The sequence below is a fragment of the Triturus cristatus genome, chromosome 3_1 (genome assembly GCF_964204655.1).
Source record: "Triturus cristatus chromosome 3_1, aTriCri1.1, whole genome shotgun sequence".
NCBI lineage: Eukaryota > Metazoa > Chordata > Amphibia > Caudata > Salamandridae > Triturus > Triturus cristatus.
The window spans coordinates 9,095,556-9,119,714 of record NC_140583.1 but is presented as its reverse complement, the minus strand read 5'-3'; the positions used below and the strand labels follow the sequence as shown (position 1 = coordinate 9,119,714).

Below are 24,159 nucleotides of genomic sequence, written 5' to 3'. Positions count from 1 at the left end.
ATGTGGTATGCAATTGTGTTGAGTTGAACTATGCGGTTTGTTGCTGAATTATGTAGTGTGGAATGTAAATGAGTGGAGTTGAATTGTGTGGAACTGTGTGACGTTGAGTGAAAGAGCAATGTGATAGAGAAATAAGGGAAGGAAGGGAAGACAGGAGGAAGGAATTAAGAGAAGGAAGGGAAAAAGGGAGGAAAGCTGAGGATGTGAGAGGAATTGAGGGAGGGAAGGGAGGACGGAGTGAGGGAGAGAGAGGAAAAAAGGATAGGAGAGAAAGCAAGAAGAAAACAAGCATTTGCAATGCAATAGGTCTCGCATTTGCAAGTGTTTAAACTATTGGCATTGTAAATGAAATGCCTTTTGTTCATCGGTGTTGATAATTATCACATACATAAAAGCATTGTCATTTACAATGACAATAGATCAAACTTTTGTAAATGCAAGACCTATGCATTGCAAAGAAGCGACCGCCCTTGTCCCGGGCTGCTTGGAAAATGAAAGCACGCATGGAGTGCTGAATGTTGCAGCAAAGCGTCTGCAGTAGGAGAAACTCATTAAAGAAAATAGTGCTTACAGACTGAAAAATACATACCGTGTAACAACAGAAGTAAAAGGGCCAGTCCTCATGGGAGGTTACAAATGAAGACAAGGTGGTACTTAGGAGGGACTAACAAGCCTATTAACTAATCAGCAACCAGCATTTACAAAGGACAGTGACAAGCCTTTGAAAACTATGGGCGGAGAGTGGGCGGAGCTTCAAGTCCCTACTTGAATATAGCACGCCTCGCAGAGCAGCGCATGCACTGCCCAGGCTCGACCTCAAACCATCTGAATACACAGCATAACCTTTGCCTTCATGTTGAGAGAGTACTCAACATGATTACATGTTAAGCAGAAAAATACACTGGACCATGGTGGTTTATGCACAATTGTGGAAAGCTTGTGTAATATCCAACGTGTATGTGCAAGCTGGAGAAACCAATGGCTGAAAGCAAGCCTGGCACTTGTTCTACTGGACAGATGGTTTGCTCATTGCATCCAGTTTCCAGCATGCAGTGGGCCAACGTGGCTACGCTGACAGTCATTGAGATATTAAAATGCATTGCCTATTTATCTGATTAATTGAGTTGCTTAAAAGGGGTGCTTTCCAGTGTCTGGCCGCTGCTATCATTTTTCTGCCTCGGGGCACTTGAACAAATGTACGAGCTTCAGCGTGGAAAGCGATGCATTACCCATTACTCTAATAGCCTTGCTCTCCTGGGAACGCAGACCTGGGTTTGATTTTAAGCTTTCATTTTGTTGTAATCTTTGATGAATAAATGTAGACGTTTATTAATGAGTGAATAAGTTTTCGCAAGACACAATTACAGTGTGTCACGCGCTAAACAATGTTAAGGAGCACGAGAAACAAAAAAGTAACTAATGGGGGTTAGCATGAGACAACTGAGTGTTGGGTTTGACATACTGTTATCCCTTAGGGCTTCAAACGCCCCTATATCGGGGCGACAGGGGTGTCATCTCATACAGTCACTCCTGCGAAGAAGGGATCGTTACCAGCAATTCGAGAGCAGGCGGATGAGGTTTTCGGCAATTATGCAAAACGGAATAAGGGAGAGGCCACTCGCACGCACGGACAAGCTTTGGGGGTAAAGGTTCAAAGAGAAAAACCTACCCTGCTCACCCATGCTAGCTGTCAGCCTGGCAGCACCCCACGCTTAAACTAGTCTTGAAGCCGGAAGTCAGGCGCCCTTGCCCGGGACGTGGGCAGGGCCTGCTCCGGCAAAAACATAAACCGGCGTTGCGTGCTAACGCGGGGCTCCCATGTTGAAGGGAGAGCCCCGCGGTGGCGGCCGGAGTGAAGAGAAGCCCCGGGTCCCAGGAGGGGGCCCGGGTGAAGAATGCGGCGGCCGAGGATAACCACAGCAGCGCGGGGCTCCCAGGAGTGCAGGGAAGCCCCGCAACAGAAGTGCTGCGGCCGCGAGGAGGAGCCCTTCCTTCCTATTTACTTCCACTGTCCCTTCTGCCTGGAATCCTCTCTGCCTCTCTATCTTTCTTCATTACCTCCTTTCCTCCTTCTTGCCCATCTTAATCCCTCTCTTCACTCCTTAATCATATACCTAACCTTATTTCCTCAATCCTTATTTCAACTTTACTTATTCCAGTCACTCATACCTTGCCCTTCCGCCTTTCACTAAGTCCTTACTTTTTAGGTCTCGCCTGGCGAACGCAGCGCGAGGCGCTGTCGCCAGCGAGATCTATTGTTGCTGACTTGCCTCGGAAGTGGGACTGGAGATGTGCATGCGCATGTATGGGCTATTGTTGGCGCAAAGTGTACTTTTGCAATTCTGAGCAACAATAGCCCACACAGAGCCCCCCCCAGCCCTTCTTCACTCACCGGGCTGCTCTTCTGGGGGGGGGCTCCGTGTGGGCTATTGTTGCTCAGAATTGCAAAAGTACACTTTGCGCCAACAATAGCCCATACGGAGCCTCCAACGGGCTGGCATGTTATCGGAAGCGGGACAGGAGATGTGCACATCGCGTGTGTGCACGTGCGCGTACACCAACTCAAATACGCCAAGAGCCTGCGCATGCACATCTCCAGTCCCACTTCCGAGGCAAGTCAGCAACAATAGATCTCGCTGGCGACAGCGCCTCGCGCTGCGTTCGCCAGGCGAGACCTAAAAAGTAAGGACTTAGTGAAAGGCGGAAGGGCAAGGTATGAGTGACTGGAATAAGTGAAGTTGAAATAAGGGTTGAGGAAATATGGTTAGGTATATGATTAAGGAGTGAAGAGAGGGATTAAGATGGGCAAGAAGGAGGAAAGGAGGTAATGAAGAAAGATAGAGAGGCAGAGAGGATTCCAGGCAGAAGGGACAGTGGAAGTAAATAGGAAGGAAGGGTTTGAGGGAAGGAGGAATCGAGGAAGGGGGAAGAGATGGTTGAAGTAATGAAAAGTGGGAATAGGATGGAGGGTTGGGAACGAAGGAAGGTAAGGAAGGAAGGAAAGAAGTAAGGGGGATTACAGAGGCCAATAAGGAAGGGAGGAACAAGAGGATAAGGAAGAGAGAAAGAAACTGTGAAATTAGCTACTTGATATGCAAACGACTGTCTCTTAGAGGATTAATTTTTCTGGCTGCCCGGCATTAATGTTTTTGGTAATATAATGAATGAAATATATTATGAAAGCAAACTAGAGGGAGTGACACTCCACAGCAGATTTAAATATGTCCCCTAAAATTATACTATGCCCGTTATGTGGCGCTTACATTGCTGAGGATACAAAACAATGTGACAATAAAAGCAGTTTGGTTTTCTAATCACTCCTTTATAAATAATATAGTACTTTGTATCTCAGAAAAAAAGTGTCCATCCTTAGTAATAAGCCAATATAGATTAGCTTTACAGGTGAGGTGGAATGTGATAGATAAATCAAAATAATGGCTAAATAGGGTCGAAAATAGCATTTAACTGGGAGGAAAGCGCAACTTTTTGACGTGAAGTTGGATTGCGAATGCGCTTCCAGAAGGTTTGATGAATTCAAAACTCACAATAAGAAAATAATGCAGGACAGCTCTGAATTCTGCTTCCGATATGAAGAAATGTGCAAAAAGAAAATATGCCCTGGTAAACCATAGGTCCATTTCTAGTTTGATCTGCTTGGTTAAAACTGTTTCCTTGTACAGTTTTTTCTTAGCCTTCGGACGCATCTCATAATGTGCATTCAGTGCAGAAATACATAAAACGATGATAAGAGTGAGCCGCCTGTCTGAAGGTAGATTTTGACACACTTTCTATTATTCAACCGATATGTGAGCAACTCACATTTGAAATTCTGCCAAGGGAAAGCGACCTTTTATTTTATTGAGAAAGTTTGATACATATTTTATAACACGCTGCAGTGGTGATAAATTGACATAAAATAAGCAGAGGACCATGCCATCTGGTGAAAAATAGAAAGAAAAGAAGTAGCACAGGAGTGGAGAACATGTGATGCAACAGCAAGAATTGCTGACTTGAGAGCTTTGGATCCCTGTTCGATTCTCGGTGGCGCAACATTCTGTGATTCTGGGCAAATCACTTCATGTCTCAGGGTGTTAAGTTGGGCTGCATAAATCTGCAAGATCTTGTACTTTATTATACCTCATTGCTCACGTATTCCATGAAAGGTGGCTGCTACATGGGAAAGTGGGAGCAGTCTTCATTTCTTTCTTCAATGCTGAATGACAAAGCTGTTCTCAGAGCAGGACCCATAACTGAATGATTCTAAATAGGCTACATCCTGATTGCATGCTCTCAGGTAGCATGTCTCCCTGCCCACTCTGTCTGCACACTCTGAGCTGAATCAAGGTGCGAGGCAAAGAAGGGAAATGGTCATGACGGGGAATGAGAAGAGAAGCAAACCTGACCCTGCATGCAAATCCATGATCTCCTGTGTATCCGGAGCACACCCGACAGATATGAAACCCGGCCACAGGGTGTGCAGGCAACTCCAATGATTCGGAAAACGGGATCAAGCCACAGAGAGACTGTCCCTAAAAACAAACTCATCCTACCCTCGAGTCTCGCGGCAGAAACCAGCATCTGGCGCTTAATCGGTTTATTTAAAGGGTGGTAAAATAAGCTCAAAGCAAACAAACCTGAAGAAAATAATTATGAAACCGAAAAGCTGATGCACAGCTAAGGTAACATATCACCCACTTTGAATTCCCGTTGGAGCTGGGAAACGAAAAAAACTAGCCCTGTGGTGGGGGAGGGACAGTTGTAAGAGGCGCCATGAGTTAACAATCTCTCGGCATGCGGGGGCGGGGGAGCGGATTCCAGGCGGGGGAGCGGACCCTTTGAGGTACGATGCAGAGGCTGTGGCTACACGTGCACGCGCCAGTGGGCTGAAACGCTTCCCCAAACAGATTGCATGGCGGCACGATGCACGCGATTGTGCGCGTGCTCGCCATGCAATCCACTTTTGGGAGTACTATGAAATGCCCCTCTTACTAGAGTCTTGCATAGCGATTGCGTAAACGCAATAGCTAGGCGAGACCTAAAAACCACTATGGACTATCTGTTTGAAGTTCAATAGAGAAGGAGTATTACATTTCACTGGGGTGCGCTTTATAGGAGCTGGTACCAACCGTCATCTAATCAACAGAAACACAGCGTTAAGAAGCACTACTGAGAGAGGGGCTTTGGCTCTGCCCAAATGTGGATTCCCTCGAGTATAGATGTTGATTGGGCAGAAGTCTTCCCTTTACTCCCGAGGTTCTGCGATCAAGGTGAAATGTGTGCTGATGCACCTTTTGGCTTTTAAATTGGCCCCAAAAGGACGAGGCTTCCATTATCATCCTAGTTGTGTCAGGCCCCTGGTGGTGGGGTCTCCAGGGTTGTAAAAGATCTTAAAGAGGGCGCCCCACACTCACAGACGTCCCCCTCGGACTTGGCCCTCCCCAGGGAACTATTGTGAAAGTACAGCGAAGCACTACATTGGATGTTCTCAATTCCCACTTGGGGGGGTTGAAGGGGAGGTCCAGGCTGTATCTCAGATACCGCAAGGCTGATTTTGCAATTCCCAAGTTGGTTTTGCTCCTGGGGACCGGCCCTAGCCCCATGATTATTTTCGACAAGGCTGCTGGCCGGTAGAGGGTTGCTTTTTGAATAGAGCATGGCTTGTTGGCTCCCCACGACAGACCTGTCTGCTGAATGGATTCTGCTGCTCTCGCCCTCCGCAGCCAACAAGAACGCACTACATAACACATGCCCCAGGCCCCATGCCTGTGGCGGTTTTGGAGGGCACCTTTGTGTCTGCGAAGTCCGTGGTAACCTTCCTGGTGGGTGTCATCCAGCTGCTGCACCAATCCACAGAAGTGCCAAGGGAATCAACCAATTGACACCCAGCAGGTCATTTCCTCAACTGTTCCTAAGGAGACAAAGGGAGCAACACCCCTGTCCCTGGAGAGATCCATCCTAGTTCTGGGGACATCTGAAGTTAAAGTACTTTAAGACATCCTTGCAGTCTCATCCTTCCATCTGGGCCACAGCTGCCAACATCCTTCTTCGGTTGCCGCTCCCAGGTCCAGACGACCTCGCCCCACTGAGGACCCCGCCGAGCAGACCCGGCAGCAAGAAGGCCCCATGGTTCACCAACGAACTCAAGAGCTCCAAGAAGAACTGCCGAGCCCTCGAGAAAGCCTGGAGAAGGGAGCCAACACCGGACAACATGACCACCCTCAAGCTCGCCACCCGGAAGCACCATCAACTAATCCACGCCACCAAGAAAACAGCATTCAAGGACCGGCTGGACAACAACGCACACAACTGCAAGGAACTCTTCAACATCGTGAAAGAGCTCTCCAACCCCAACGCCGGAAACAACGACATCACCCCATCGCAAGACCTCTGCAACTCCCTCGCCTCCTACTTCCACAACAAGATCGCTGACATACACAACAGCTTCAGCCCACAAACAACGCTCCAAACGACCGCACCAACGCCCCCCCCACCACCACCCTCGGCGCCTGGACCCAGATCAACACAGAAGACACCATCTGTACGATGAACTCTATCCACTCCGGATCTCCGACCGACCCCTGCCCCCACCACGTCTTCAACAAGGCCGACGCTGTCATCGCACCCCACCTGCGGGACATCATCAACACCTCCTTCGACACCGCCACCTTCCCTGAGAGCTGGAAGCACGCCGAACTCAGCGCTCTACTAAAGAAACCAACAGCGGACCCCACCGAACTCAAGAATTACCGCCCCATCTCGCTCCTCCTGTTCCCAGCCAAAGTCATCGAGAAGACCGCCAACAAGCAGCTGGCAGCCTTCCTCGAGACGAATGGATCCCTCGACTCCTCACAGTCTGGCTTCCGAGCCAACCACAGCACCGAGACCGCCCTCATCGCTGCCACCGATGACATCCGAGCCCTGCTGGACAACGGTGAGACAGCGGCCCTCATCCTCCTAGACCTCTCCGCGGCGTTCGACACTGTTTGCCACCGCACCCTAGTGCAGCGCCTCAGCAACATCGGAATCCAGGAGAAGGCACTGGAGTGGATCATCTCCTTCCTCGCTGGAAGGACACAGAGTCCGCCTACCTCCGTTCAGATCTGCAGCCACGGAAGTCATCTGCGGCGTTCCTCAGGGCTCCTCGCTCAGCCCCACCCTCTTCAACGTCTACATGAGCCCCCTTGCGGCCATCGCACGCCAACACAACCTCAACATCATCTCCTACGCGGACGACACCCAGCTGATCCTCTCCCTGACCAACGACCCCGCCGCCGCCAGAGCCAACCTTCACGATGGGATGAAAGACGTAGCCGAGTGAATGACGACTAGCCGCCTGAAACTGAACTCCGACAAGACGGAAGTCCTCATCCTGGGCTCCTCGCCCTCCGCCTGGGACGACTCCTGGTGGCCCCCCGCCCTGGGCACCGCACCCAAACCGACAGACCACGCACGCAACCTGGGCTTCATCCTGGACACCTCCCTCTCCATGACCAGACAAGTCAACGCCGTCTCCTCGTCTTGCTTCAACATCCTGCGCATGCTACGCAAGATCTTCCGGTGGATCCCCACCGAGATCAGGAAGACGGTCACCCAGGCCCTCGTCACCAGCCGACTGGACTACGGCAACGCCCTCTACGCTAGTACCACCGCCAAGCTCCAGAAGAGACTCCAGCGGATCCAGACGCCTCAGCCAGACTCATCCTCGACATCCCCCGACGCAGCCACATCTCCGGACACCTGAGACCTGCACTGGCTCCCCGTCAACAAGAGAATCACCTTCCGTCTCCTCACCCACGCACACAAAGCCCTACACGATCAAGGCCCGAGCTACCTCAACAACCGCCTCAACTTCTACGCTCCCAAACGCCATCTCGGATCAACCAGTCACGCCCTCGCCGGCGTCCCCCGCATCCGAAGAGCGACAACAGGAGGAAGGTCCTTCTCCTACCTGGCCGCCAAGACCTGGAACTCCCTCCCTCCCGACCTGCGCCTGACCCAAGACCACCTCTCCTTCAGGAAGAAGCTCAAGACCTGGCTGTTCGAGCAGTAGCGGCACCCCCCCCCCCCCCCCCCCAAGCGCCTTGAGACCCTCCGGGTGAGTAGTGCGCTCTATAAATGTCTTTGATTGATTGTCTTCTCATCTCACTTTCCCTGGTGCAGGGGTTTAAGTGGAGTGGAAAGTTCTGGAAACCAGACACCCTTGGCCAATCCTAGGGTCTACATCATTACTCCACCCCAGCCACACCCTTCTGGGACATTTAGACATGGCAACTTCCAAAATGTCTGTAGAAAGCGCTTCACTGAAAGCCTCAGCCCTATCCCAGCTGAGACCGCTACTTTACCCCTTCCCACTAAAACTTAAAAGAGAAGCCCCCTGCTGTGTGCGAGTCCAGAGGTCTGGCCCTCATCTCTAGTTTATGTGGGCCCAGGTGCAGTGTGATAAGCCAATTAACAGATGGTGATTACTTCCCCACCCCTTCCTTTCCTAGGAACTGGGTCAAGTACTGTAAACAGCTCTATTGTGTGCAGAGGTCTCCAATTATCCTGCTGCTGAAGAGTCCCAGCAGGGGGACCTGGAATCTGATTATTAGATGGGCTGGAGAAATACGACCATTCTTAAAGTTCTTCACTGAATGTAGATAGGATGTTGGGGACTGTAAATCTACAGTCAGGATGTAGATTTACCCCAAAACGGATACAGGTGCTTTGCAGAGTTCCTGTGAGGAGGGGATCATGTTTTCAGTGGCTGACTGGCAGGTGAAATCTCCGACGACGTAGCCGGACATTTGATCTCTGTCTCTGAAGCACAGAAAATGTAAAGGCAACTTCATTTATTGCCCTTTCGCAATCCACAAGCCCACGTGTGGACTGAAGCACCTACTGTGCCATCCACCATAGTGGTAGTGAAAAAATAGCTTCAGGTATCCTTTGGTAGCCAGACACCACCAGCTTGAATTGTGCTCCCCAGACCGGTCAAAGTCATGCGTTTGAAAGATGAGAAAACTTAATTTTGAACATCAAAAATAAGTGAGCTGTAAACCGCACCTTTATTTATTTTGACATTTATTAAGCGCGAACGAATACCCGTAGGCGTCTCGGCGCTAGACTAAGGTAGCTATCTTTCCCCGAGGTGTGGAAGACATCAAAAGATCATGAGCAATGTTACTGACTAAACAGCCAGGTTTTCAGTTTCTTGCGAAACAAAGAGAGTGACGGACTGGTTCTGATATATTGTGGCACAGTGTTCCATATCTTGGGAGCCGCAACTGAAAATCGGCGGTCACCCCAGGAGACTGTTTTGAAACGTGGAACCACTAATTGATTGAGAGTAGTGGATCGAAGCTGTCTGGCCGGTCTGTAAGGTAGAAGCTGATCCTTGAGAGGACGTGGTCCTTGATCGTGGAGTGCCTTATAGACAATGCAAAGAGATGTAAATTTGATCCTGTTTTGAGTCGTCAACCAATGGTAAGTCCTAATGGTGTCAGAAATAGGTGCAAACTTTGGTGTTCTGGACAGCAGACGTGCTGCTGCGTTCTGTATTGTCTGCAATTTTTTTGTTACTCTAGTTTGGGCGTTTAGAAAGAGAGCATTGCAATAATCTAAAGGAGAGGACCAGGGAGCTGATCAATGTTTTAGCAGCAGCCTCTGGTAGGAAAGGAATGATTTTCCCTATCATTCTAAGTTTATGGTGGGCTGTGGCTGCTACTTTATTTGCGTGTGCCATGAAATTAAGATGATCATCAAAAATTACTCCCAAGTTCCTAACCTTGGGGGTTGGGTTGGGAGGGTTACCGAAGGCTGTTGGCCACCAAGATGTAGGCCAGGTCGGAGAGAGGGAACCAAAGATGACCACCTCCGTTTTATCGGAATTAAACTTCAGGCAGTTGCCTGCCATCCACTCTCCGATCGCCTTCATTCCATTTTGGAAACGCTCTGCCGCTTCCCGGCCGTCACCTTTGATGGCCAACACCAATTGCGTGTCATCGGCGTATGAGGTTAGGCTCATCCCGTATGCTTTGATTACGCCTGCAAGGTCCGACACATAGATGTTAAATAGTGTCGGACTAAGGGAGGAGCCTTGAGGCTCCCCACACGGAAGTGACCGCTTGGCCGATTGGAATGGCCCCAGTGTGACCACCTGCGTTCTATCGGCCAGGAAGGAGGAGAGCAATTCTCTCGCAGTGTGATGAATGCCCATCCTTCCGACACGGTCCACCAGGATCTTATGGTCGACCGTGTCGAAAGCTGCTGAGAGATCTAACAATACAGGTAATGCTGTCCCTCCCATGTCACAATTAATTCTGATGTCATCTGCTGCCTTGATGAGGGCAGTTTCCGTACCATGAAATTTACGGAAGCCAAACTGTGCATCATCCAGTAGCTGATGTTTCTCTATATGCTCAGAAAGCTGCTGGTTCATGGCTTTTCCACCACTTTAGCTAGGAAAGGGAGGCTTGCTATTGGCCTGTAATTTTTAAGTTCTTCTTTGTCTAAACTAGGTTTCTTCAGCAGGGGTTTGATCAGTGTGTTTAAGGGATCTGGATAGGTCCCGGAGCTCAATATTGTGTTGCAGACATGAGTGATGACCGGAGCAGTAGTGTCCATCACCAAGGAAAGGACTGAAGAAGGGCAGGGGTCCAGAGCCGACCCCGATTTAATGGATGTAATAATGATTTTTGTTTGGTCAATAGTGAGAGCCCTGAAGCTAGACAAGATGTTTCCTGAGGGAATGTGAAAGGTGGAGGATGTGGTGGTGTTAATTTTTGACGTAAAGGCCTGATAATGTCATTGACCTTAGAGAAAAAGAATTCAGACAGAGCATCACAAGAGTGATTGTGAAGGGGGAGGGTTTAGATCGGGTGCATTACTGGATAAGGTTCTAGTGATGTCATATAGTTGCCTGCTGGAATTTTTTGCAGTTTCAATTTGTTGTGAGAAGAATGTTTTTTTGGCTGCAACAATCATAGTTTTGTTGGTGGCCAATGATTGTTTATATTTGATCTTGCTTTCGGTGTCATAAGCTTTACGCCATTGCCTTTCCCTATTCCTACTTAATTGTTTTTGAGCTCTTAGTTCCTCTGTATACCACGGTGCGGTCGGTGTGCTTCTATTCCTGGAATGGCATTTAATGGGTGCTAGAAGATTCGTAGCATCCCCCAGCCATTCATGGAATTGACAGGTGGCCGTAATGGGTTCATCTGATAGAGCTGGATATGTTTTGTCCAGTAGTGTTTTTAGATCAGTGTAGTTTATATTCTTCCAGTCTTTGAAAGAGCCTGGCTTAGGGAGTGTGACGTTCTTCCTCGATAAATCATTAATTATCAGGCCACTAAATATGGCAAAGTGATCCGTCCATGACATAGGTTGAATGTTTAATATGTGCAGGCCCTCTACGTTGGAGAAGATGCCATCCAGCGTATGTCCTGCCTGGTGGGTTGGAGAAGTGACCAATTGTCTGAGGCCTATTATTTCTAGATCTGATGTAAGGGCAGCAGTATCCCTATCATTTGCTAGTTCTAAATGAAAATTCATGTCACCCATCATTGTCGTGGCCTCATCAATGGCTATTGATTCAGTAATAGTACTTAAGTTAGTCAGAAAAGCTGCTTTAGTTCCAGGGGGGCGGTATAAGAGAACTCCTTTGAAGTTAAAAAGGGCTGTGAACTTTATATTGAAATGCGTGGCTTCACATGGGGCGAAGAAAACGTGCAGGAGGATGTATTGCAGTCAAATCGCCAGATGCAATAAGGTAATTTTAAAAATATACACAGGTTTAAAATAGGAACACTGCTAAGCCCCCGGCTTCCGCCTCAGGGGTGAGACAACTTTAGAGTCTTTTGCTGCCCACAAGGTAGTGTGCATACCATTTAAGAGTGAAACATGTGAGATTGGAAATGGTGTCTTCCCCCAATGATTAGGCTCTTAACATTGTCACTGGTCAGGCTGTAGCTGGGACATAGGAAAAGACCAGCTGCCGGTGACTAAAGGAGCCCTGGTGGACTTGGCCTGCTCCTTTCATTTACCAGGACAAATAAATCGATTAGAAGGATCAGTTGGTTGACCGCCTGTGTAACTGTAGGGGCATAAGAAGCTGCAAGAGGTCTTTTCTTGGAAGTAGCCCACTGACCAGTAGCAAGTAGACAACTGGCCTCCGCTGGACACCTCTGCTTGAGAGTTTAAGTATTTTCTCCTGGAGGCTTAAAAGTACACCCCTGCGGTTGCTTGGGCAGAAGAAAGTTTGTAACATCTGAAAAAGCTTTCCTCCAGAGCTTCAGGGGGACCTGCAGGAAAAAATATCAGACCTGCAGTTCCACAGCATCGAACTGAATTTACGCTTTAGCCCGGTAAGGGTCCACGCAGTTCTTAAAAAAACGATTAAGTCCCATTTTGCAATGGAAATTGTTTAGCAAGAAATATCCAAAGCAACATAGCTCCAGCAGGACCAACCTGCTTCATGTAGCAGACCTTCAGTTTCATAAAGGCAGCTATGACTGAAGCGCGGGCCAGCTCAGGGAGGATTTTTATTCTCAAAGTTATGCGTTCCGTGGTTGGACTTCCAGACTTTCACCAGGACCAATCCACTTGTTGTAGCTGATGAGAGCTCAATCGCAGTTGGACACAAATTGTGCCTAGGACTGGTCTAACAACTCCATACACTTATTGGCACATTGTGCTTTTTGATGCCATTTTCACTTTCCCTTTCACCTCATTGGAGTTTTGTTGTTTTGGTCTTATTATACTTGGGTTTATTTATTTGTATTTTAAAGTTAGTTGTGGAACTTTGTGTTTTGTGTGGCTTTTTCTACTGTGTGGGCTCTGCTTAAATAATTTACACCTTGCCTTTTATTTAAGCCAGACTGTTTCGATTCCTGGAGCCACGTATTGAGCGCAGGTTTATTTTGTTTAATTTATGTGACATTTAGCAGGTGGTCACCTTATCCTTTAAGTGGACACTTGTCCGCCCAACTAATAATTCGCTTTCCTACATTCATTCATATTCTGCTTTTTTCCAGGACTGCGCGCGGCAGAGAGTTGGCGCATATGTCTCACTGGCTCCATTGCCCAGTGAGTAGCAGCATTTTTCCTAATCACGTGCACATTCGCTTGAAAAGGAGTACACTTCCGTTTCTGGGATAGTGGCCAATCATTTAGTTTTCAATTTTTTCCCTTTCAGGTCCCCTTTCATTTTTTTCCTTCTTCTAAGTAGAGCCTTGCAGCTTCCCGGGCTGTCCTACCAGGCACGTTGCTGGTGCTCATTTTATCAGACGTGCCAATTCTTCTCAAGTAAGCAGCAATCTTTGAATGGTATTGTACAATGTTTTACCGTTTCAAGATGGCTACCATGTTTGAAAGCTTCACGTTGGTCACCAATGACCTACAGAACAGTGATATACTTACTATACAGCAGCTTTTGAAAACGTGAACGCAGTGCAATATTTACCGAGCATGGCATAGTACATTGGTAACAGTTTTTATGGCCGTAAGTTTGCAAACATCCTGCTTCTAAACACGGCAGCTATACTAGAACTGTAAACCTACAATACTATAGCAAAGTTTCTGCTTGGTGTCTTTTTGTATAAGAAGCTCATGTCTGCAACGTTTAAGCAGCAGCACGCTTGATTCTTTCCACTTTTATTCTCCATCTTCAATGCTTGCTGTGTGATTATTTTATCGTAGATGGTTAAGTGGGATAAAGAATAAATGAATCAGTGGGTGGATGAATGAATGTAGGAGTGCATGGATGAGGACTTATTGACAGCCTGCACTGCAGTCAACTCAAAAGCCAGCCCTAATTTTCTTTAAATTTATTTATAAAGCGCAACAATCATCCCAAGGGATATCACGGCGCTAGCGTAGCAGGAGGGTGGTGAGTTGGATTGTTCTGTTGTGAGCGGTGGTAGCAATCCCAGGGGAATAAATGAGTTTTGAGGTTCTTCCTGAACGCCATGTAATCCTTGATCAGCCGTAGTTCCATCGGAAGCTCGTTCCAGTGCAAAGCTGCAAGGTACGAAAATGTGCGACTGCCTGCCCTGCTCTTACTGATCCTTTTAGTTTCGGCTAACGCCTGAAAGCGTGACCTAAGGCACCTGCACAGGGTACAGAATTGTATTCTATCCCGCAGAATCCTGGGGCCGGTGTGATGGAGTGCCCTGTGTGCATGTCCTAAGAGCTTGAATAACGGCATTGCCAAGGCTTGTTAACTTACTTAAAATTTTACACTAATAATGTGTCTGGTACAACAGATTGGCTATATACACAGAGGTCATCGATGCTACTCAAGATATCAGAAAGGCAAAGTTAGTTTTAACAAATGAATAAACAGTTGGTCTCCTCACCCATCGGGTAGCAGTCTGAAGGCCATTAGACCTCAAGCAGAACAGTAAAGACACTTCTGTAAAAGAGGAGCGCTCAAACAAACATCAAATAGAATCGAACAGAACCGTGCTCACCATAAGCAAACAGACCAGGCAGCTGATTTACCTGGCGCCCAAATATGTTGCGACCCAAAGCAGGTGGATATGGCTCATGTCCCACCTGCAAGGAGAAAGAAGGAAAATGAGAGACACTGCTGAGGAAACACAACACAAAGCTTCTTCGCAGGTCTGCGACCAGCATGCATACCACAACCATGCGCACAATGCCACATCTGGGTTACACCAAACTTACAGCACCTCACATTAATTCATGGGAGCACAGAAGTGTCTCCTGCTCTGAGGGAGTTAACAGAGGCATATTCACACCAGAGATTAATAAACTGATTTTGTTTCCTATACACACCAACATTAAAAAATGTGAAGGTCTTCCAAGTACATTGGGAGTGTTGGCATATATGGTTTCTGGAGCCGCCAGACTCCACTATAAGCACTGAGGGACATGGCAGCAGCAAAATATGTAAAGGATAATAAAGGGATAGAGAAGCAGAATCTCTGAAAATCATGCAGAGGGGTTCTTACTTTCGCCTGGAAGCCCCATGCGGAGGAGGGAAAATGTGTGTTGTGGGGAAGAGGGTGGTGGGGGCAGAAGGGCCAGACCGGTGGGAAAAGAAAGAAAGGCATCCAAGTGCTCCACCAAAGGGTAGGTGGTGGGATACCCAATATCTCCAGGGAAGCCCTGGGAGGTTTGTCCTAAAGGGAGGTCTGGGTCCCCTAGAAAAAAACTGAAGACTGCTGCGCTGTCCGTTATAACACTCTAGACTGATAAGTTGTCAGACATAACCGTATAGTTGATTCGAGACCTTGGATAGCTCCATAATGATGGTAATTTTAAGAAGTGCAGAACCGACAAATGTCTCAACTACACCAAGGGATGATATCCAGGAGAACCTACAGGCAGTTCCCATCCAACTCTTATGCAACCCAACTTTAAGAATAATAATCATCAATGCAGAGCAGAAAGTTTTGGCTGGCATCACAACTCCTGAAACGTATCAAGGAAGCACAATATGATGATCACAACGCATATCTAGCCGAAGTTGCACTATTGACCGCAGATTCAATCATTAGCACCATTGATGCCATGAGTGGCTCGACTGCACTGGGTCTGGATGGGTTTACGGGCAACTTTTACAAGGCCTACAAGTCCATACAAGCACCAGACCTACTTGAGGTGTACAATGAAGCTCTTGAAAAATGGGAACTACCCTCTACTCGGCGGGAGGCTGTGATTATTTTACTTCCTAAACCTGGCAAAGATCCGCTCCTCTGTGGGTCATATAGGCCATTGTTATTAAATCTAGATTATAAGATTTTGGCGAAAATGATAGCATTGTGACTAGCTTTGCTCCTTGATCGGATTATTTCAGCTGCCCAATACGGCTGTCCCGCACAGGTCCACAGCTGTGAGCCGCTGAACGCTTTTTGCCACTATCAATAGAATAGACCCCGAAGTTCAAGCAGCCGCCGTGCTCCTTGACACAGAGAAGGCTTTTAACTCCTTGGAGTGGCCTTTTTTACTGACAGTCATGAGTAAGATGGGAATGCCGAAGGGCTTCATAGAGCTTACAGCCTGCTCTACACATCACCCACTGCTCGACTCAGGCTAAATGGTACGCTCTCCGCCCAATTTCAGCTTACCCGAGGCACCAGGGAGGGCTGCCTGTTCTATCCGTTACTATCTATTACAGCATTAGACCCGATAGTGAGGCAATTACAAGAGCAGCATTTACATAAAGGGCTCCAATTCAAAACCGGTCCTCTCCTAATTTCACTCTACGCGGACGTTGATTGTATTATATGTCCGGCGCCCTCAAGAAAATTTGGACCCTCTGGTTCGAGAGGTTATCCAGTTTGGTGGGTACTCGGGCAAGGTATAAACTGAGGTAAGTCAGACATTTTTCCATTGACGCCCCGCACTAGTAGGCAGGAGTGTGAATTCACATAGAGGAGTAGCAGATTGTTCGGCTCAATTACGGTCCTGCTATACATGCGTTAGAGCAGCAAGTTGTGCGATGGATAAAGCTTCCACTCTCGCTGGCCGGGAGAGTTGCAATCATTAAAACGGATGTGCTTCCTAAATTCTTGCATTTGTTTCAGAACATACCCACCCCACTACCCAATTGCTTTTTTCAAACACTTCGCTCACATCTTATCAGACTGACCTGGGGCAGAAAAAGGGCACGAATCAGCTGGGACACTCTGACCCTGCCATATGAAAGGGGGGGGTGTTGGGGTCCCCAACTTTCAGATTTATTATTTAGTAGCGCACAGCTGCTTTGCACATTCATGGTACCAACCTAATGCACGCATCCCTTACTCCAAACTTAAAGCGGACCTCGTAAATAATGCTCCGCCTAAAACGATTTTGCTTAAGGGATTTCCCAGAGAGCCCCGGGACATACAGACAGTGTCCACCACTTGCTGGGCTTGGAAGAAACTGGCACGAGTGACTGGCGGTCATGCATTATACTCCACAGCACTGCCAATAGTCAACAACCCATGGTTGCCCATCACTGAAGAAAGGCTGGTAGAGCGCACACTTGACACATTCCTTAGACACAAGTGGGGATCTATTTCCGGGAGGACATGTTTTTCATAGTGCTGAAGACAGGAGGTTCAGCGAAGCAACCCTTATGGACCACCTCCTTCTCAATAGGCTTCGCAGTGCACTGAGAGCGCAGACTGCATAGTTCCCTTTGGAGCCGGAATCTTTTTTTACCACTAACAAGGTTGATCACCAACACGGGGAGGGTTGTGGGGGGACCATCTAATTTCGAAGCTGTACAAAGCCTTGATGACATGAATCCCCACTAGAGATGACAAACACTGGGCGCTATGGGAACTAGACCTGAGACACCCCATAGAGGACTCCCATTGGTGCTTCTGTTGTACGCAGACTAAGAAAGATTCCCTGAATAGTCGTCTCAAGCTGATCCATTTTAAGTTCCTATGAAGAGCATACATGTACCCTGCTAAACTTAACTCAATAGACCCCTCGGAGCCACATACGTGCCCCAAATGTGGGGCGCAGCATGCAGAATTTACACACGACCTGGAAATGAGTAAAAATAGGAGAATATTGGAGAGCGGTTTACATCATCCTAAAACATATGAATCACCTTGATCTTCATCCTACACCAGAAGCGGCCCTAGTAGGATAGGTCTGTAACATCCCACAGCCGTTGCGCCAATTCACCTCTATTGCATTACTACCCGCCCTTAACTGGGGCAATACGGTCATTCCCATCGCAAAGGTCTGGCTAAATAGTCTTATTTACTGTAACACAATCTGTGACCTGTTTGCAACTACCCTACCTGTGACATCCAGACCCAAGGACATATGGAGTCCTTTTAGAATTACCTCCTAAAGGTTGAAGAGGCCACACCGTTGCCGTCGCCTGATGGGATAGATCCCACCGGAGAGCGTTGACCTCCCCACCCCCGAAACCAGACTAGTCAATGGCATTTGTTAGAAGGGGTTTTGAAATGTACGGGGACCACCAGGAGTGAGAGAGGCAATTAGAACCTAGGGAATCCAAGTACTTGCTGCCGCTTGCAGAATGGGTTTGGTTGCGTTGCATCTACAGAATTGCTGCACTGAGAACATGTATCATATGGTCGAGATTTTATATGGAAAAATGTTTTAAAAAAGGAAGAATATTATCTGCCCTACCAGTCTAGAGTTTTCCGCGCAAGAAGGAGACTAAGGGAATGATGAGGATTCTATGGTGGAACTGAATGCAGCCCGTGGTAGTCAGTCAATCAGACTTGCATTTTCCAAGAAGGATGCCAAAAGTAAATACCGGGCTCATTTTTGTTCAATTGATGGCCTGATCTCGGCCCATAACTCCCATGAAAATGAACACTGCAAAGTGCCCACATGTAAAACCCGCAGGGCACAATCTGTAATGGACTACATGTTGATCAACCACTGGTCGAGGATCGAGAATATGAAGGTGCAATGGAACTGGAAAGCAATCACAACTCCCTCTGTCTGGACCAAAACTACAGCTGATCTTTAGTACCCAGAGAAATTGAAGAGTCAAACAATACTTGGGATCCTGGGATACAAATTAGATGGAGTACAAATATTGAAACAAAAAAAAAAGAGTGGAAAACAAATGTCAACAGATGACCTGAACGAACAGATATTAAAGTGGATCAGTAGATACAGCCATATTACCACTCTATGACCGGTTATTGAATTAAATAACCTAAAGTGTTTCGAAAACTTCTACTCTCAAAAAATCCTTGGTAAGAAAAGAAATCTGCAAAGAGCAGTGGTTTGATGAAGAATGTAAAGCAAAGGAAACAGCACTGCAACTTGCCAGGCGTGGCAAATCTTTTAGACCGGTTCTAAGGGCCGTAAGAGTATGCCAAAAATCACTAATTGAAAAGAAGCACATGGAACTATGGACCTGAAAGTGGAAGGAGCTAGAACAAGCCACCCTGGAAAAGGATGCATATGGTTTTTGGAGAATGATGGGGATTGGCTTGGAGTAAGGATAAACTTCACAGAATCAAACATCACAGAAGCAGCCTGGATTAGACATTTTAATTTGAGCTTCAATCCTGCAGTGGACGCCCCAAAAAATATACGACCTCTGACCACTGCCTCCACTAAAGAGCAGAAACTTGTCCACCCAATGTAAGGAAGTGGGTTTCTGTTGCAGTAACCTCCCCACTTTTTGCCTAATACCTGATGCACTTTTCCTTGGTGTGCCCTGGGTCCCTGCCAATCAGGTGCCCAGGGCCTGTGTTCCTTCCCTAAAAACTGCCTAACAGCCAAAACCCAATTGGCATCTCTGGTCACATGTCAGCCCCTTGTAAATGGTACCCAGGGCCTTGTGACCAGAGAAGGCCCCTAAGGGCAGCAGCACATATTGGGCCATCCTTAGAGGCCCTTCACCCTGACACACACACACTGCCTTTGCAGGCTGAGTGTCTTGGTACAAAACACATCCCTGTGTGCCATGCCCACAACACATACTGCCCTGGAATACATCAGTCACCCCTCTAGCTGGGTGCCCTATGCCAGTGGTGTTGGCACTGGTGCATGAGCCTTGTGCCCCTACAGTACCCAGGTCCATTTCTGGGCACTGTAAGTGCAGTGCTGCCATTAAGAGTATATGGTGGGGGGGAGGAGCCAAGACGGCGACCGGGACGGCAGCGTAGACTGCCGGCTCCGTGAACCTCCGCATCCCGCACGGATATCCTGCACGAGATCCTCAACCTGTGCTACGCGGTCGTGTTTCTGAAGGAGAGTGGCACCCGACTGTGTGACTCCGAGGTTTCTGGCTGCGGTATCGCCGGAGAAACTTTCATTTGAACTTTGCGGCTTGTGCGGCCCTGGAGCCGGGACCTCAAGTGGACGCCGTGGCCGGGTGGCAGTTCAACAACAGCGGACTGTTGTGACTGGGCGGAGGCGGTCCACCGGAGCGGTGCCAAACTCGGCCTACATTTCGTCGTGGTCGTTTCTACTGTCAAGTGTAGCGGACCGAGTGCATGCCCGTGGGTACACTTCTCAGATCCTCCGGTGGCTGCCCCTGCCTTTGATGGTGAGCTGCCCGGCCGCCGCCCGTATCCTGCCCTGATCATTGCGGGCCGCCCCCGGATTTTTACGGGAGCGGGTCCGTAGTGGGGACGACTATTGCCCGTGACCACGCAACGGATAACTTTTCGCCTGCCCCCGGAACCCGGTCACCAGCGACGTGGCCATCGAGACGCTTGTCCCAGGGTCCCGGCCCCGGTGAGGGTCGGGCATACTTGGCGGCCATCTGGTTGCGATGAAGCCTACCATCCTGTCCGCTGGGTCGCAGCGGGCTTGTGAGAGTGCGACTTTTGGGAGTGTGGCGGCGCGATCGCAGAGAGCTGTGCTGGGGTACGGCGACCTCCTCGAGGCCCTTGGTGCTCTTCACTCCTCCTTGATTCATGGTGTCGGGGTCTTGGGGGGTAAGCTAGACGGTGTGGCGTCGGCGTTGGGGCAATGGCGGCCCGCCTGTCCGCACGTACACAGGGACTACCCACACTGCGCACAGGAGGACACTTTGGCGGCCACCCCTGAGGTTAGTGCACGGCTGGACACTCAGGCCAGTATGCTAGTGTGTTCGTCCGGCTAAGGGCCTGATTTGTCCTGGTGGCATTGGACCTGAGTGGGATGTGGTAGCCTCGTCCCGTACGTGCCCTCCTGCGACCCAGGGACAACTCCAGCAACTATTGTCTGCTTTGGCTGCTTCTGCCTTCCTGGACCTTGAGTGCAGTGCATATCCTGGGGCAGCACTGGGAAGCCTGTTTCTCCACGCTGCGGACTGTGTTGATGCTCAGAGACTTCCACCCCACCTGTGTGCGTCGCTTCTCGGACGTTTTTGGACAATCCTCTACCTTGGAACGTCGGATATGGTGCTGGGTCGAGGGGTAGGCATGGGCAGAATTCCAAAGAGTGGTCAGGGATAAGGCTGATCCTTCAGGGGTGGCCATCTAGTGGACGGGCGGGCTCAGGGGTTGCGCGCTCTCCTGGCATAGCTAACAGCATAATAGGTGCATAATGCTCCCCATCTTTCTTTGAGGACATCGCTTTTGTGCTGTTTATTGTTCACTTTGGGGGAAACTTACCGTGCGGGAGGGAGAAGCCGGGGGTATGTTTTGAAGGCCCTCCTCCAGTTTATTAATACTTTCTCTACCCCCCCGTCTGGTGGGGTTCTTTTCCTACTTCTTTTTCCCTATTCTCCTATATTTCGGGTCTGGTTCCAGGGCGACAGGCACACTGCTGGGGGGGGGGGGGGGGGCCGTACTCATCTGCAGAGGTGCAGGGTGGGGGGTTGGGGGAGGGGATTCTTTTGTCTTTTATCTCTTTTTCTATGGCCTCCTTTTTCTTCTCTGATTCTTTTTGTTTTTCTTTTTCTGGGATCAGTGTGATACGCCTCCTTTGCTATGACTCGTTGCCGCTCCATGTGTACCACAATTTCCGGGGTGTTCTCCGGGAGTTCTGGCGGGGGACTGCAGGCGCAACTGCTTATGATATTCTTCCTCATCCTGATGTTTTTGTGTTTGCGCCATTGACCTAATAGATTGCTGTAAATCGTTTACGTCTATTACTCTGCATACCTGTAATTGCTGTTTGAAAATTGTCTGGCACCTGATCCTTCTGCCTCGTTTCATTATAAAACGAAAACCTTTTTCTCCTGGTGCCCTACCTACGCTGTTCACAGTATTAGCATCACGATTCTGCTACCCGATGTGCTGCCTGTGTCTACACTTGCCTGTTTTTGCTCTGATTGATTAGCGGCCGGCCCCGGGGGGTTGTAGGCCCATACTTGTTCTCTGTTGAACTGTCAATAAAGGTTTTCAAAAAAAAAAAAAAAAAAAAAAAAAAAAAAAAAAAAAGAGTATATGATGCTGGGAGGTCGTCAACCCAAACTCCAAAGCACCATGATGGTTACACTGAAGACTGAGAAGTTTGTTATCAAACTTCTCAGCACAGTAAACCTACACTGACGCCAGTGTGGGATTTACTGTAAGATACACGACAGAGGGCATCTTAGAAATGCCCCCTGAACCCAACCTACAATCCACATCTTGTCTGAGGGGCTGCCTAGGCTGCCACACAGCAGACATGTTGCTGGACCCCTGGATAGAGAGCTATCCACTATCCTGGGCCTGCAACAATGCACATCCTTGGCGAGGTGCTAGGTCTCCTCCCCCAGGATGGGCAGGGGAAGCTTCAAAGGCATGCTGCCTTTGTGGGCTTCTCCAGGCCACTTGCTGTACTCAGCAACTGGCCCCTACCGGTTCTGACCCCCCCTCTGGCAGGAAGACTGGCTGGAAGCCCCAAGGAAGGAAAAGGGGTGTGCCAGCCTCTGCCAACCCCACCCCTCAGGTGGGGGAGACGAGGTGAAGCACATCTCTGGGCTCTCGCCATCTTGAAGATGGGGAGCCCTGCCTGCCCCCCTCCCACAGGAGAGTGGCAGGATAGGGGGTGTACCCACCCAGGGAAGGGACCCATGTGTCCCTGCCCTTTACCTACCTGTAACGCCCCTAAATTTAGTGGCACCTTGAACCTTCCTTCCGCAGATCCAGATACCTAAACAGCAAAGAAAATCAAGAAACAAGAAGACCTGACGTGCAGCTGCTAACAAGAGGAAGACACCAACTGCCTTGGCCCCAGCCCTACCGGCCTGTCGACCCTCGTACCTGCTCCTGCTAAACCCCAGCATCTCCAGTGGCCAGCAACCTCACAAACCTCGGAGGAACCGGCTACCTTGTGACTCTAAGCAACTGGGACTCCCACGAGCAGTGGTACTGCTCAAAGCAAGTAACTGACCCGTGGCTAAAGCCAGGAACCGCAAACCCTGCACATTCTGCACCCGCCAAGCCTGGCCTGTGCTGGAGTAGACAAAGACCCCGAGGACATACCCCCCCGGACAACTGTGACCCCGAATCCAGCACCCAAGGACCCACCTCGACGCTCCTGAACATGCCTGCAGCCTCAGAACCAGGGACCCCTCCAACCACGACCAGCAGAGGGTAAGATTTCCCGACACCAAAAGGCACCCCTGCACCCAGTGCCCTGCAGCCCCCTGTGCCCAACTCCTGGGTGCCTACCTATCCTCCAACTACCTAACTTACCTCTCGAAGTGGTGGTCACACCTGAAGAATCTTTGTCCCCGAGCTTGCAGCCTTTGTTCATTTTTTAGCTTCTCCAATGCAATCCATTGAGCGCCCTACGGCTCAAAAGCACCCAGCTGCCCGAGTGGCCCTGGCAGGGCAATCTCTACTCTACTTTCCCATTTGCCCGGAGCAAGTGACCAGGAGCCCAGCTCCCACAGCCGCGTGGCCTGCTAGCCAGCAGCCACCAACCACGGGCCCCTGCCTCCCATAGGATAACATTGGGCCTAACTCACTCTCCACCTAGCTGCCCCAGTGCTGCTGAGGGTGTAACGACTGTACTTACCTGACCCTGGGAGATCCCCCCCCCACTCCCCTATCTCCCAAGTCTATGCGCAGAACCTTAACTCAGCCAGTCGAGTACTTACCCAAAAGCCGATAACTCTTTTCTACCATAGGGTAACATAGAAGAATTTCCAACTGAAACCAGTCAAAGTGTGGAGTTTCTAAACTTTAAAATATTCACCTAAAATCAACCGAGTAACGAAAATGAAAATACTCACTTGCTATCAGGAGAGATCCCAGTGCTGGATCTTGGTGCCCAGCACTGACCCTGAAAAGTAATTACAACCATACTTACCGCTAACCCAATTTTCTGCCATAGGAAACCATTGACTGTTTTTCTGTGAAATTTCTTCTGTCGATTTTTGCAAACTACAAATATTCTTTAAAAAAAAAAATCGCATCAACTGTGAAAACATAATTACTTACCTGTCTTAGATAGATGTCCCAGTGCTGAACCTAGGATCCCAGCACTGGATTACAAAAGTAACGAGAACATACTTTACCTATAATTTGAATTTCCTTCCATGGGATAACATTGCCAGGTTTTTGCTGAAAAAGTTTCCAAGTGTCGATTTTGTCAACTTACAAATATTTGTTAAAAATCGCCTGTATAACCAAAACACATTCTTTCAACTGTTTACAGGAGATGCACCAGTGCTGGATCCAGGATCCAACTGAACTAGAAAAAGTAACCATAACCCCACTTACCTGCTAAGTGAATTTCCTCCCATAGGATAACATTGGTGATTCTATGAGAAAAGGTTTTCGAAGTGTC

At 48.8% G+C, this 24,159-nt stretch overlaps 1 protein-coding gene across 2 annotated transcripts in view; it reads right to left on the bottom strand.

Moving 5' to 3' along the window:
* Positions 1 to 24,159, bottom strand: part of LOC146859586 (mitochondrial carrier homolog 2-like) — a 201,421-nt gene that overhangs the window by 167,144 nt on the left and 10,118 nt on the right. For both annotated transcript variants that reach the window (XM_085646523.1, XM_085646522.1), the window contains exon 2: positions 14,451 to 14,535. In XM_085646523.1, the coding sequence (XP_085502649.1) occupies positions 14,451 to 14,535 (85 nt within the window). The remainder of the gene's footprint in view (positions 1 to 14,450; positions 14,536 to 24,159) is intronic.